The sequence below is a fragment of the Panthera leo genome, chromosome B1 (genome assembly GCF_018350215.1).
Source record: "Panthera leo isolate Ple1 chromosome B1, P.leo_Ple1_pat1.1, whole genome shotgun sequence".
Classification (NCBI taxonomy): Eukaryota; Metazoa; Chordata; class Mammalia; order Carnivora; family Felidae; genus Panthera; species Panthera leo.
The window spans coordinates 56,041,996-56,056,291 of record NC_056682.1 but is presented as its reverse complement, the minus strand read 5'-3'; the positions used below and the strand labels follow the sequence as shown (position 1 = coordinate 56,056,291).

The following is a 14,296-nucleotide window of genomic DNA, read 5'->3' as shown; positions in this document are numbered from 1 at the left end:
TTGTGCAATTTATGTGACAGCATCCAGCTCACAATACGTCCTTAGAAATCACTGTTTCATATGCTATTATATATTTTTTAACCATTTTGTTTGATCCTAAAATGAATTTCAGGTTTTTTTCCTAGCATTTAATGCCCATTTCATGGTATTATTTTAATATTCCTCTCTAATTCTTTTCATCCTATTTTAAAACATCAAAATCTACTTGTTTTATAGATATTGTTATAAATAGTAAACACTGAGATTAAAAATTAATAAATGGACACAATAAAAAAGGAAATGTTTGTATTTTCAAATTATATAACTAAAATATTTTATTTTATTTTATTTTCTAGGATAGTTAATTTTGCTGGCTTTAATTACATTGTCGTGTTTTCCCAAGCTGTAAGGCAACATCTCTTAGTGTAGATCCGTAGCTCCACAGCAGTATTTAATATATCCTTTTGAGATCATAGTAAAATAAAGTGTTGAAACGACTGGAAAGAATATTTTAAGTAATGTTTTGAATGTTCTGGTGCATGTATATACATCTTGGTAGAATCTAAGCATACTTCAAATCCTGCTATGGTTTGTTTCCTCCTCTAGACGAAATAGTAGCCAGTGTCCTGGCAAAACCTGAAGCCTTAGATCCTTCTGCATTTAAGTGGAAACTGCCTGTTTCTAGATTTCCACTCTCTTTTTTGTTATCAGGTTATCCATATCAGGAAAATCATTGAATTTGATAACTGATTGAAATTTTATCCTATTTTAGTTTTGAAGTAACTCAAAAATTTCACAAACTTAGATGAATTCATCATCCTCAAAAAAGCTTGGGTGACCTGCTGAACTAGGAATTACATGAGATTTGAGATCACGTTCCTGCCTTCATGTGGCTTATAAATTAATTAAATCATAAATATGTAAAAATAGCAATTACACATAATAAATCGCTTTTAACTATGCCAAAAGTTAAAGCCTACATTCTTTTTGGTATCTTGGATTTCTTTCATAATAAATAAAAAGCTACATGGGATTTCTGGTTAAAATTCCACAAGAAATGTGATAATGTCTGGCTTGGATCTTAAAGTAATCTTATTATGTAGTTGTATCAGTATAGGGTTATTAAAGATTAAATCTTCATTTATTTCATTGTAAGACTGTGTTTTCCTTGTAGAACTTAAATGTTACCCAGCCATTGAAACATACCACAACCAAAACTGGTCAACTAAGCATAATTATAGAAGTCGGATTTCCAGAACTTCTCAGGAAACCTATCTAAGCCTTAGCCATGTGCCAAATGGAAACAATTTTAACTCGTAAAAAGTGTTCACATTACTATTAGGTAACAATAAGAAAAGTATACATTAACAAGAACATAACATTTCAATGCACTTCTTACCTAGTATTTGAATCCCTGATACAAAAAAGGATAAATAATTATTTAATTAAGAACACAGGTGAAAGGGATAATTAATGAATTCCATGAATGAACAGAGTAATTATTATTATGTACAAGCTCTGTTTGGAAAAGTATTAGACAAAGTCCAGTTTTTCACAGATGTTGGATAACACAGTGAGTAAATAGCAGTGTAAGATACACTATAGTTTTGCATTTGACATTGCTTTTTTCTTTCTATGTCATCTCCAGTTGTAAGCACAAGATGTACCTGGAAAGGCTGCCAAACACCAGCATCATTATCCCATTTCATAATGAAGGTTGGACTTCACTCCTGCGTACTATCCACAGTATAATTAACCGAACCCCAGAGAGTCTGATAGCAGAAATCATTCTAGTAGATGACTTCAGTGATAGAGGTAAGATACAGTTAATGATATTCTGTTATTACCTACGTAATCATTACAGGCTTTAAAAAATGCCAGAAGATTATTGTGATATTTCTTTCTAATTCTATCTGAAAGGTGATTATGAAGTTTTGTCTGTGTTGTGATTTCATAAGTGTTGGCCAATGGATGAGAAAGTATTGGTGTCATTTGCGGAACTATAAGAAAGTTTGAATTACATTTCTGTTGTGAATTAGATAGGTATTGGCAAAATGCCCCAAATTCTACTTTCAGCTTCAGAACAAATACTGCAAAATATGCTATTGTAAGTACATATGAATGGGGAGATATTCCAGTAGATTTATAAAATCTGTTCTTGTTTCTGAGGAACATCTGCTCTATTATTTACCAGTATGATATACTCTAGTCTGTGCTTGTCACTTCATAAATACTAGAAATTGTAATTAACACAAATATTTTTATTTGGCAATTCTAGCGATTTTGTCATATCTGAACAATAAACCAAAAAGCCTGGTGTGTATTAGAAAATTTGACATAAGCTTTAATATACCTACCATTCTGAGAAACATCATGTGGTTTATAAGAGGGGAATAAAATTATAGAAAGTTTCTTGAAATTAGGACTTCATTGATCATAGTTGGTCTAAATGTGAGAATTGTTAGTTCTCAAAGGAAAGGAATGTTTCTCTTTCTTGGCTGATGTGAGTGGACAGGAAGAAACGTTTTCTAATGATGTTGATCTATTTGGGAATACAGTGTTCTACCTTACATTTCATTGCATGAAAGAGCTATGCTTTACTGTAAGAAAAATGGCAGTAACAGAGTTTAATTGCATATTATTCTTATGCCTCACAAGAGAAAACATCTTGAAATCAAGTGGGTTAATTAAAGTTTTGGAAATTTCATTTGAAGAAAAAATGTCAGTTTCTTCATAGTATCTAAAAATTCTGTGTAAGTAAAATTGCTCAGTGTGTTAGTCTTAAGATTTCTTTAACAGAGTTCCAGTCTTGAATGATATGCTTCAAATACTAAGTCATGATTTGCCTAATATTAATTTGTGTTGAAATTTATATGACAAAAATGAGATTATCTAACATCATTCCATTAAAATAGTAAACTACTCACTTGGTAATTTAGGTTGATTCAAAGCAACTTTTGCCTTGTGTTGCTTAGGTAGATATGCACTCAATCCTACCCAAAAATGCAAGCCAGTGTCTAAAACTGAAATTTATTACTTAAAAAATTAATTTAAATAACACATTGATTTCTTTTTTTTTCCTAATTGAGACTGCTTATTTCAAAGTAGTCATTAATACCCCAGGCTAAAAATAAGCATTTAATATGTTACAGCTAAAACTTTAAACTTTGCTTTTAAATAAAAGAATGAAAATGAGGAAGAAAGATCTGGGCTGCACATCACCAGATAAATGGTCTTTTGTGGTTGACTGGTACTAAGAGAAATAAGATAGTGTATCTATGGAGCGTTTTCTACATAATTAACTTTGTCTTGGTAAACTGTTTATTACAGTGGAATTTTGACCTGAGGGTAATATAGTAGGAAACATTTGGTAGCAGAAAATTGTGGTTTACAGAGCATTTTTTGCTGAATGTTCTCAGAGGCATTTTTCAAGTGAACATCTTTTAAGGGGGAGAAAATAGTGGCATCTGCATTTGTCTTGACTTCAATTCCCCGTCATCTTTTGTACAATAGCAACTTTGATGGACTATCCTTCTGCATATAATGTCACCTGGGAAGTAAGTGACAGAAGAGTGTTAATATAATTAGTGTTAGAGAAGTAGAACAACAGAAAAAAATAATATTTAGGATAGTAATGGTGATTTTGACTCTTCTATTGGACATTTTTAAAGATAACAATTATTTTAATGTTTTGTTAAGCCTTTAATATAGATATTGTATTCCTATAAACTATCAAGTCAAGAGTATTATTTCATGATCATTAAACCTTCAAAAGGTTAAATTTTTTGAATATTGCTTTTTATTGTGTTAAATTGTCAATAGGTGTAAAAGTAAACTTTGAAAGAAATAAGTGATAAAAATAGTTCTATAATCTCTCAGAATACTTCATAATTCTAAAGTTGCATGTAACAGGAAAGACTCTTCTTCCAAATTTTTGTTTTCATTAAAAAAAAAAGTCTCCTCTGACAAAATATGAGGATTTAGGTGGACCTAAGAATCATCAGTCCTGCTTCCTGAATTATGGGAAATCATAAAATTAACATGACAAACACAAGCTACAATTCTAACACCAACTATTAACTATATGACATCAGATTAATGAGTTCTGTGTCTTAGATTTTTTATCAAAATGGAGATAAGTCCTTAGTTATCTGAGTAATTCCTCATAGAGAGGTCAGGATGGAGAGCTGCCTTGGATGGTTGAGCAAATTGTGCACTGCAAAATAGAGTAATTGCTCTCAACTGTTTCTACTCATCAAATACTCCCTTACTATTATAATATAAAAAGTCTCCATACTTTTTTGTGGAGATCTTCTCAATTTAATCATTTATCTATCTATCCATCCATCCATCCATCCATTCATCCATCTACTCACCTATCATCTCCAGAAGGAACAGAAGTCAGAGGGGTTGTGAAGACAAATTGTGGTAATTCATAGCATGTTAGAAAAATTAAGCTGCTTTAACATTTAAAAAATCAAAATTTACCAATAAGCAAGTAACTTACTACAGATGTGGAAGAAAAACTACACTGTAGAGGTTTATCAAAAGGAGGATAAAAAGAGCATGTTACCCACCTATATTATAGGAGAGGCCTTACATGAGTGTTTATCAAAATTCCTTTCAAGTTTATTTTCTCCATTATATGAGAGGGAAGGTATCTTAAGACATCTCTTGTTTACAGAGCCTCTAAGACAGAGACAGTTTTCCTGCTCCTTTTTATTCTGATCCTATCTCTAGCTATGCTGTTAAAAATTGTTACACTTGAAAGTATACTTATACATTTATGTAGACAACACAGAAATTGTAAGCCTGTAACATGCAGAGTCTTTTCACCAATTCTTTAAAAATCAAACTAAGTAGGCCAGATAAACTTTAAAGTGTGGGAAGATAGGGGCTTTTGGCTTCCTTTAGAAAATTATTTCTGAAATGTTTTACTTTATATTTATTTTCAGAACTCTGTTCCAATTTCAAGTCTGTTCAGTATATATCTAAACACTTTTGCACTATGGTTCTTCTACTGGATATTCTGTAATGTCCTTTGGCCGAAGGCAATAAAATTTTGACAAGACTTAACCAAATATTACTGCCTTATATTTTATGTCCTCTAGGTCAATAGAATAGCTATATATGTAAAAAATAAATAAATAAAAAGAGAGAAGCCAGCATGTTGGCTATTTTAATAGCACAAGTTTAGTGTCACTTGCAATTCAGAGTTCCAAAAACTGTAAGCGATCTAGTAATTGGCAAATTCTGTAGTAGTAGTTTTCATAGCAGTATAGAAAAAAACCACCAAAATATTTCATAATTATAGAGTTTTTACGAATATTACAAGTGATTTTTAAAAATCTGCTTGAATAGGGTTGACCCAGTTATCAAAATTAAAAAACAAAAAGTACACGCCCTTTTCCAGCCCTTCTTGTTTTACATATTCTTCCTAAAGCAAGCTTGGTAAACAGAATATTGTTTCAGCCTCCTATCATAAGCCCTCTGTGTACAGAAATGTGAAGGTACAGGTCTGCAGGTAAGTTTTCCACAACATTATGTTTTTGCTACCTGAAGCTCACCAAAGTTAGTGCATGTGATTATTTTTTTTTTTTCCCAGTAAGCTCTCAGAAATACATTTAACAACTTAACTTGAGGCCTATAACAAGGCTTCGTGATGACTTTAAAGCAGGACTAATCCTGGGCTTATCTCCAAATTCCAGGCAACCTTAACAGCATCCACATGGAAAAATGTTGAAATGTGTGAAATAAGCTGGGGCTTAACCTCAGAGATAGGGCATATTTGAACCTGACAATTCTCTAAACTTTGTGTGCTTAGATGAATGCAAGTTCACATTAGGATAGTCACAGGAGAGTTGCTGACACCTTTCCCTTAATGCAAGTATGGGGGTACAACTGGGCACTGGGTACACACACGCAAAACAGGTACACACACACTCATTCCCTCTTGCCCCTGCTTATTCCAGAGCTGGTCAGGAAAGGTAGGAGTTGAATATTTCAGATTCACAAAGATCTGCTATGTTCCATGTACTAGTTGGAGGGAAAATCCGAAACTAGAAATAATCCTCCCAATCTGGCAAAGCCAGCAACTTTAAGAAACCCAGTGTACTTTCCTGTAGATAGCATAAATCCTTGTTCCTCAAAGTGTGGTCCACAGACCAGCAGCATCAGCACCACGATGAAAGCTTATTAGCAGTGCAGACTCTCAGGCTCCATCCAAATATATCAAAATCTTTATTTCAGCATGACCTTTGTGTAATTTTTATATGAATCAAATCTTCAGAATAACTTTCATGTATTTCAGAATTGGGGCTGAAGCTTCATTGAGTGATATGAATGCATAAATAGCCTAATTTCAAAATGCCCTGTTTTTTGTGTATCTTATTATAAACAAATTTTTCTATTTGTTTTTATTGCCTACTTTGCAATTGATATTGGATTTATAAATCTGTAAGGAAACATTGGGAGGGAAATTCTGTAACATTATCTGTACATTATTTTAGATATTAATTTTACATTTGTTATTATATTTCTTTGATAGATTTTGGCATTTTCACAAATTTGTAGACATTTCCTCCATCTTCTGATGAATTCATTTTATAGCATTTTATGTTTAGTTTTAGGTTATTGCCATTCTTCCCTCTCGCCAATTTTCCTTCTCTTCCTAGCATTTTGTAGATCTATTTTGCATTGGATTCATTCAGTAATTTCCATGCCAAGTTCAGAAAATGGAAAAGAAATATATATTTGTATATCTATAATATATATTGCTTATATAGACATATATATTACCAACCAATAGCAAAGCAATTTCTGTAAAGATCCATATTACCATAAAAATTTCAAATTCCTCACATGGTTGAAAGTGTTTGTAAATCTTTAAAATAGTGAGACTCTTTTAAATCACCTCACAAATGGTAATGATGAGCCTTGAATTGGGTTCTCTTTTACTCAAATAGTCTCCAAGTGTACATTAAGGCAAGTTTCCATAAGCAGACAAATCAGTTAGCACATGTTTTATAACTATCTGAAGTTGGAAGATATCATCAGTGTGAAAAGGTCATAAAATAGATGAAGAATGGTAGTGCATTTCTATTTATATGATAAAATACTAACACTAAAGTGCATATAAAGATTCTTAGATGACAGTCAACAAAAATGTTTTAGTGCTGGTATTTCATCAGATACTATACTAGACGATGAGACATGTGATTTTTATGTCTCAGATTTATTAAGAACTAGTCACTGTGATGCATCTTGGAATTGTTTAGATCTAATATTCATATTTTAAACTGTAGGGATAATTGTACTTTAAAATAAAGATTCAGTTTTAGATACTAATAAGTAGCAGGAACTAAGAACATGTTGTAAAATACAATTGTGTATTTTTCTATGTAGAAATTCAGCATCACTTGCTAAAGAGTGGAAAGAAAGCTATTCTGATTTCTGCTGATAAATTTGAATATCATATTGCTTAATGGAAAAATGGATAGTTTTAATAAAATAGTTCTGTTTTACCAATTAGTTTAGCATTTGTGGTTGAAAAGGAGTCAAAACATAGAGTGGCACTGTATCCCAGCGTCATAAATATGAACATAAAACAGTAATGTGTTCTCAAGGTCAGAGGAAAATGAGCCTATAAACTACAAGAGTAAGTTTTGGAACTTACAAAATACAAATTAACTCATAAAAAAATCTTTTTGTATTCATAAAATATGAGTATTACCCACCAGTGGCAGAATATGCCTTGATAGAATCTGTCTCAGCAGGCAAAGCACTTTGGGGACTTCTATCTCTCTACTTTTAAATTAAAAATCCAATCTCACATGATGTCCATGTCCATGTAAACAATTTAGCTGACTAAAATAATGGGAGTTATGTGTTCTTAGTGAGCCTTACCTTCGCCTTAATGTTTAAAGTAGCATTTTGTTGTCTCCTTTTTCTTCTCTACAGCAAATGTGAATAATCTCTCCAGTCTTCAGGAATGTTACTGAGGGTTATACACACATTCACAGTCCTCACGATTACTATTAGAATCCTTTATTTATCTAGCAAAGGCCTATTTGAAGTAGGTGCTTGTTTGGCAGATTAAAATAAGGGACCTTGAGATACTATAAAGGTATATGTTACGTTATTCTTGATGAATTTGTAACACTAGCACTGGTAGGTTCAGAGCACTAAAAAAAAATTCTTGCAGGCATTATATTCTTCTGCCGTCTAAAGTAACAATATAGCTAAATGTGATTAAATTAATTTCAGTTTCAGCAGGATTTATATTTACTTTACAAAGGTATGCTTGTGGAAACTTCCATTCAAATAGATAATGTGGTTAGTTTTGACAAAAACTATTTTAAAATGTTCTATTGTGGCATGTGAGAATGTAGTTTGAGAAAAGGTAGTCATCAGAATGAAATGCTTTTAGGCTAATTTTGAACATAAAAATAAATATTTTAAAAAATGTATGATAGAATGAAGAAGCAAACCTAAGTTTCATTGTCTGGTTGAACTGTATGTTAGATATCACAGATTTCACAGTTAAAATTTGTCTTATTGTGGCTCTCTTTTCCTTTGGCATTAAAAAAATATTTTGTGTACTTAAATGAATGAAATGAATTAAAACCTTAGCTTGGGGCGCCTGGGTGGCTCTGTCGGTTGAGCATCTGACTTCGACTCAGGTCATGATCTCAGTTTGAGTTCGAGCCCTGCGTTGGGCTGTGTGCTGACAGCTCAGAGCCTGGAGCCCGCTTCGGATTCTTTGTCTCTCCCTCCCCTGCTCATGCTCTATCTCTCAACAATAAATAAACATTAAAAAAAAAAAATTTAAAACCTTAGCTCTACCATACCATACCTCTATTGCTAGATGTCTTTTAAAATGCCCAAATAGAATAGTAAGTCAACTTTGGGGTTATAAATATTTATATTTGCTCTATGATTCTCTCAAGTTTTTTTAATATTTTTATTTTGAAGATATGATAAATCTGAACTGTCATTTTTCTATCATTTTGTTCTCTTAAAGTTTTGTTCTCTTCTTAAACATTAACTTGAAGCATATGAAATAGTCATTTTTTGTAGGACATTAAGTGGCTGAGTGACAGTTTTTATATATTTTGTACTTAATAGCCAGGCATCTTAAGACCCTTCTATCTCTGGCTTAAATAATTAGTTAGGGTTCATGTTTGAAATCGGTGCTTTTAAAGGTGGAGGACGGCAACTCCCATCATCAGGTGGTGGGAAGCCGATCTGCTTTTTCTGGAGGAAAACTCCACATGGTTGAATTAATATGGGTTTGGCCTAGAAAGAGATGCTTCTTTTCAAAGCAAAACTGTTACAGCTCACCGATGTCACAAAGGCATGACTTCCTCAAGAAAAATAAATTGTGCAATTCATTTTATGGCAGATTAAATCCCATTTATTTTCCTTGAAGACAGCTGTTTTGAGTAGGATGTCACTTGTATGAAACCATTTTATGGATATTGGGCTTCAGATGTTGGGAAGGCATAACTTTCTCTGATGAAATAAAAGGTTATGTTTTATGATTATTCCTCTTGTCAGCAAACCTCAGCTGGTGAGTTTTAATAATACAGTGTTCAGTATTTCAAACAGCTCTTTTTGATGTCTAAATATCCATCTGCTCTTAATTTTTAAAAAATCACTGCATTGACACAATACAAAAACGCACAAATATTTCATCCTGTCAAGCTCAAAAATAAAACAGCCAGTTATTTCCCTAGCAAAATGAGTTTATTTGGGAATAGCAGGAGAATTGCAATTCAGGACAAGCAACCTATGGTAAACCATAGACAGGTCTGAAGAGACAAAGGGAAAGCCAGCCTTTATTAGATTTTAGGAGGAAATTGAGATGGGTTTTTTTAAACAAAAGTTCTTTGGAGAAAATTAAGAGTTCCAGGTTGTGGTGGTTTCTCACTGGCTTTAGTAGTGGTTATCGTGTTGTTGCTACAGCATTTAGAGATCTTCCTTCTTTTTCTTAAAAGCAGGGGATGAAATTCCTATGTGAAAAATGCCCTCCCTTGTCAAGATAATTCAAATCTTTCTTCCTGCTGGTTATGCAGCCTTCAAACAATGGCATATCTGTGAGAGCGCCCCCTTCAGGGATTTTTGACTCCATTTTAAATGAGGTTTCCTGTACCCATTTTCACACTCCTTACTCTTGAATGACAGCATTTACTTAGAAAATTATTAATCTCTCATCGGTCAAGGTCTTTGATAAGCTGACAAGTTTTAAACGTCAAGCGTTTGTGTTTATGAAACACGTTTCAACAAAATTCTAATACAAATTAGATGTTTTATGTCAGCTGAGGAACAATTCCACAATAGAACGATAGGATCTTTGAGATGAAGGAATTTGTAAGTGACATGGTACATTTGTAACATTTTATAGATAAATGAATGAAGACTCAGAAAGGTGACCTTGTAGGTCACAGAGTAGGTCAACTTTATATGCTTAGATAAATGCTAGACAAAACCGAAATGAACAGATTTTGTGCTCAGGTGTGCAGGCTTTCTCTCCTCTGTACTTTTCTCAGACATCTAATTCTGAGAAACAGGAACCATTCTGATAACTATCTTTAATTTAATAAAACTGTACTACAATTATGTAGACACTCTAGATAATTGAATCTAATTTATTACCCATTTTTTGCCTTAGGATCAGGATCATAATAGAAACCATCATTTCACTGTGTACATACAAGTATTGGAATGGAGGATTCATGAGAATAATAATGACTTGAACTTACAAATTTCAGTATCCACAATGGTCTTCTAAGACTACAGGGTGCCAATCAGAACCTTCCTCACACAGAAAACAGAGTTTCTAACATTCTGAAAGGCTCACAAGGCAGTAAAATGGGCCATAAAACATATATGTGTTTCATGTAGCTTCACAGAATGATGTAAAATAGAATGAATGAGTGGGTATTAGGCTGGCCTTCTGTAGGTCATCTGATTATATCTTTCTTCCAGATGTATCGTTCCCAAGTTAGGTAGCCTAACAAAGTTACTTCACTGCGTAGAAACGAAGAAACTGGCAAGATTGCCCAGGGCCACTCTAGTGCAAAATGTGCCTAAAAGATGAGAGTCTTTCTAGGACGGAGAGAAGCTAGTCTGGGATTGAAGGGGGACATGACTGGAAAAATATCTGCCATTGGATTGGACATTAATTAGATAAACATTATTTATGTCTCCGTTCTTTTCTGCCTGGTCTACTAAAACCCGGGTAAGAACTCTACATAGAATGTATATCTACAAGCTTTTTGAAAAACTACTGGCTGCCTCAAAGAGCAGAAAACCTTGACCTCAGTGCTATAGTGGGCAATGACAAAGGAAAGCTTAATTTTATATCTTGAAGAAATTCTAGCTCTGTAACTTATCATTTTAATTTCTACATATTCTGTTTCTGCAGAATTATTAAGGCCATTTCTAATTTAATGGGGACACATTTGGGGTCTGAAATTAAAGTTAAGTAATTGATTTTTTTTTCGATTGGTTACATTTTCCCCCTTCACCAACTTGAAACAACGCTTCTTAGAAAATAAATTAAGGACTCTATGAAGAAAATGAAATATTTATTTATTTTATGCTACCGAGTAGTGCAAAACTTATAAAGTCAAAGGATACTTCGAAACACTGTGAGTCGTTCACAGCTTAAGTATCAGGAAGGCTTGATTTCAAGTCCCAGCTTTGCCACTTTCAGGTCTTGGAATCTTAGAAAGGATCAAGTATGACAGGAACTTAAAGAAACAAGACATAATTTCACTACTTTCTTTTTCACTTTTGAGAAAAACTGTCTCTAAACTGGAAAGGATAGGAAAACGAAGTCACCCAATATAGAGAGGAGGATAATCCGTGACTATTTCAAACTGGAAGATCTAAACCATTGCTACATGCTCCAAGAAATTATAATATTTATCTTTTAGCCATGAATAATCTTCATGAAATGATGATGAATGAAATAACTTCTTAAGACCCAAGTCAGACAAAAAAAATATCTATATGTACAAAAAGACAAATTTCAGTTTCCAAAGTTCTGTGAACTTGTTTTTGATCTTTGGAAAAATCTTAAAGTAGTTGTAGCAATATTTTTTAAGTAATAAGAAATACATTGAGTACTGTGAGTCAGCACAGGTTTATTAAATTTTAGTCAAATATTCTCCCAGTGGGGGGGTATGACTTCAAAGTTCAGATTTTTCTTAGAGCTGTGGCTTCATTCTCCCACAGGAGTGACCTTAAAATAATATCCCAGGAGACGCAATGTATCATACTGACCCTTGGTTCCTAGGTACAGGGCACATAGACTTCCTAGGCCACTTCTATAAACATCTGAGATTACCCTAAATTTCTTGATGCTAATTAGCCTTTATATGCACCTTAATCACACTTCTCTATGAAAGGTGACATATGCATGGGTGGACGTACCTCTGTCCCGATGGACGTACCTCCATCGAAACAAAAACAAGCTGAGTCCAAAAGATGTCGTAGCAGGATGACTTTCAGTGGTATGGTAAGCTTCTAGGAATCCCTGAACATACTGCTTTTGCTAGCACCTATTGTTTCTTGTGTCGTTAATTTGAACCATAGAATTTGGTTTTACCTATTTCAGAATTTAAAAGGTTAACCCATAGGGGCACCTGCCTGGCTCAGATGGTTTGGGCGTCCGACTTCAGCTCAGGTCATGATCTCGCAGTTAGTGAGTTTGAGCCCCGTGTCGGGCTCTGTGCTGACAGCTCAGTGCCTGGAGCCTGCTTCAGATTCTGTGTCTCTCTCTTTCTGCTCCTACCCCACCCATGCTCTGTCTCTCTCTGTCTCTCAAAAATGAATAAATGTTAAAAATTTTTTTTAAATAAAAGGGCAACCCATTCTGCTAATTTTAGGGAAACTGACTTAGTCTACGCTGCAAAATAAGTAATACTTGATGGTAAATTTAGAACCCTTAACACTGTAGGTCAAGAGTGTTTCTGATGATTTAGTATGGCGAAGTCTCTTTTCTGGTGAGAGACATTATAAAGCATTACTAGTAACAGATACAGCAAATCTTTTTAAATTCCTTAAGCTGCTTTCCATTTTAAGATCATGGAAAATGTACAAGAGAGCTGAAGTCCAATGTGCATGGTGAAACAAAATTGCCACAGTACCTCCCATTAATGCTGGGCTTCATACCTGTAGGGTTGAGAAAATGCCTATGGGTTATGGTGTTATACTCGGTCAGAAATGAACCCAGGATAAGCTTTTGCCAAGACAATGCATGATGAATAATATCAGCATGTTCTGTTCATTTCAATGTTTGAAAGTGTGGTTCATTATCTTATTTTAGCAACAGTGAATAAGAAGGGGCAGAAAACGGGACAGAGTGTTTGAGGAAGGAAGGGACCATGGGTCATATTTCATTCTGAAAACCTATTAGACATATCAGCAAGGGACTCCACCTTTCCTTTTCTGTCATAATGGTAGTGGTTAAGTAGGTTATCTGGACAACATCCTAAGTTTGAATTGTGGCTTTGCTTTTACTGGCTTTGTAACCATGAACAAGTTAGTTATCTCACTTGACATATACTCATTGGGAAATTGTGTTTCTACATGTAAAGCAATTAGAACTGGAGTGGGTACAAGTAAGCACTCAATTAATTTTGGCCATTATTGTTTTTGCTTTAAAAGGCTGGAATTGAAGTGGATGACCTCTAATTCTGTCTCCAACAAATTTTAGTACAGAATTAATTCTATGCTTTTTAGATTCTTAGATATTATTAAAAATAATCATTTCTTCCCTGTAAAACTGTTACTTTTGAAGAGTTGTAGCACAGTGGTGGAAAGATGCTGTAAACCTTCACAAAGACCAAACATATTATCTTCATAGACCTTTGGTGTGTCCATGATTTCATATAGATGATTCTGAAGCTGTACACCTACCATTAAAAATTGAAATTAGGAGGGGCACCTAGATGTCTCAGCCTGTTAAGTGTCTGACTTCGGCTCAGTTCATGATCTCATGGTTTGTGGGTTCAAGTCCCCCATTGGGCTCTGTACTAACAGCTCAGAACCTGGAGCCTGCTTCAGATTCTATTTTTTCCTTTCTCTCTGCCCCTCCTCTGCTCACACTCTGTCTCTGTCTCTCTCTCTCTTTCTCTATCAAAAATAAATAAACATTAAAAGCATTTTTAAAAATTGGAATTAGGAGTATTATGGAATCCAATGAGCTCCTTATATGAGGATTTAATAATTAATTGAATAATTTGAGCAAATAATTTATAATTTAGTTTAGTTTAATTAAATAAATCATTTTATTTAGAAAAGAATA

At 33.7% G+C, this 14,296-nt stretch overlaps 1 protein-coding gene across 1 annotated transcript in view; it reads left to right on the top strand.

Annotated features, from left to right (window-relative positions):
- GALNTL6 (polypeptide N-acetylgalactosaminyltransferase like 6) overlaps nt 1-14,296 on the top strand; it is a 1,201,435-nt gene that overhangs the window by 543,721 nt on the left and 643,418 nt on the right. Inside the window, exon 4 of the mRNA XM_042935079.1 lies at nt 1,628-1,794. Coding sequence (XP_042791013.1) covers nt 1,628-1,794 — 167 coding nt within the window. The remainder of the gene's footprint in view (nt 1-1,627; nt 1,795-14,296) is intronic.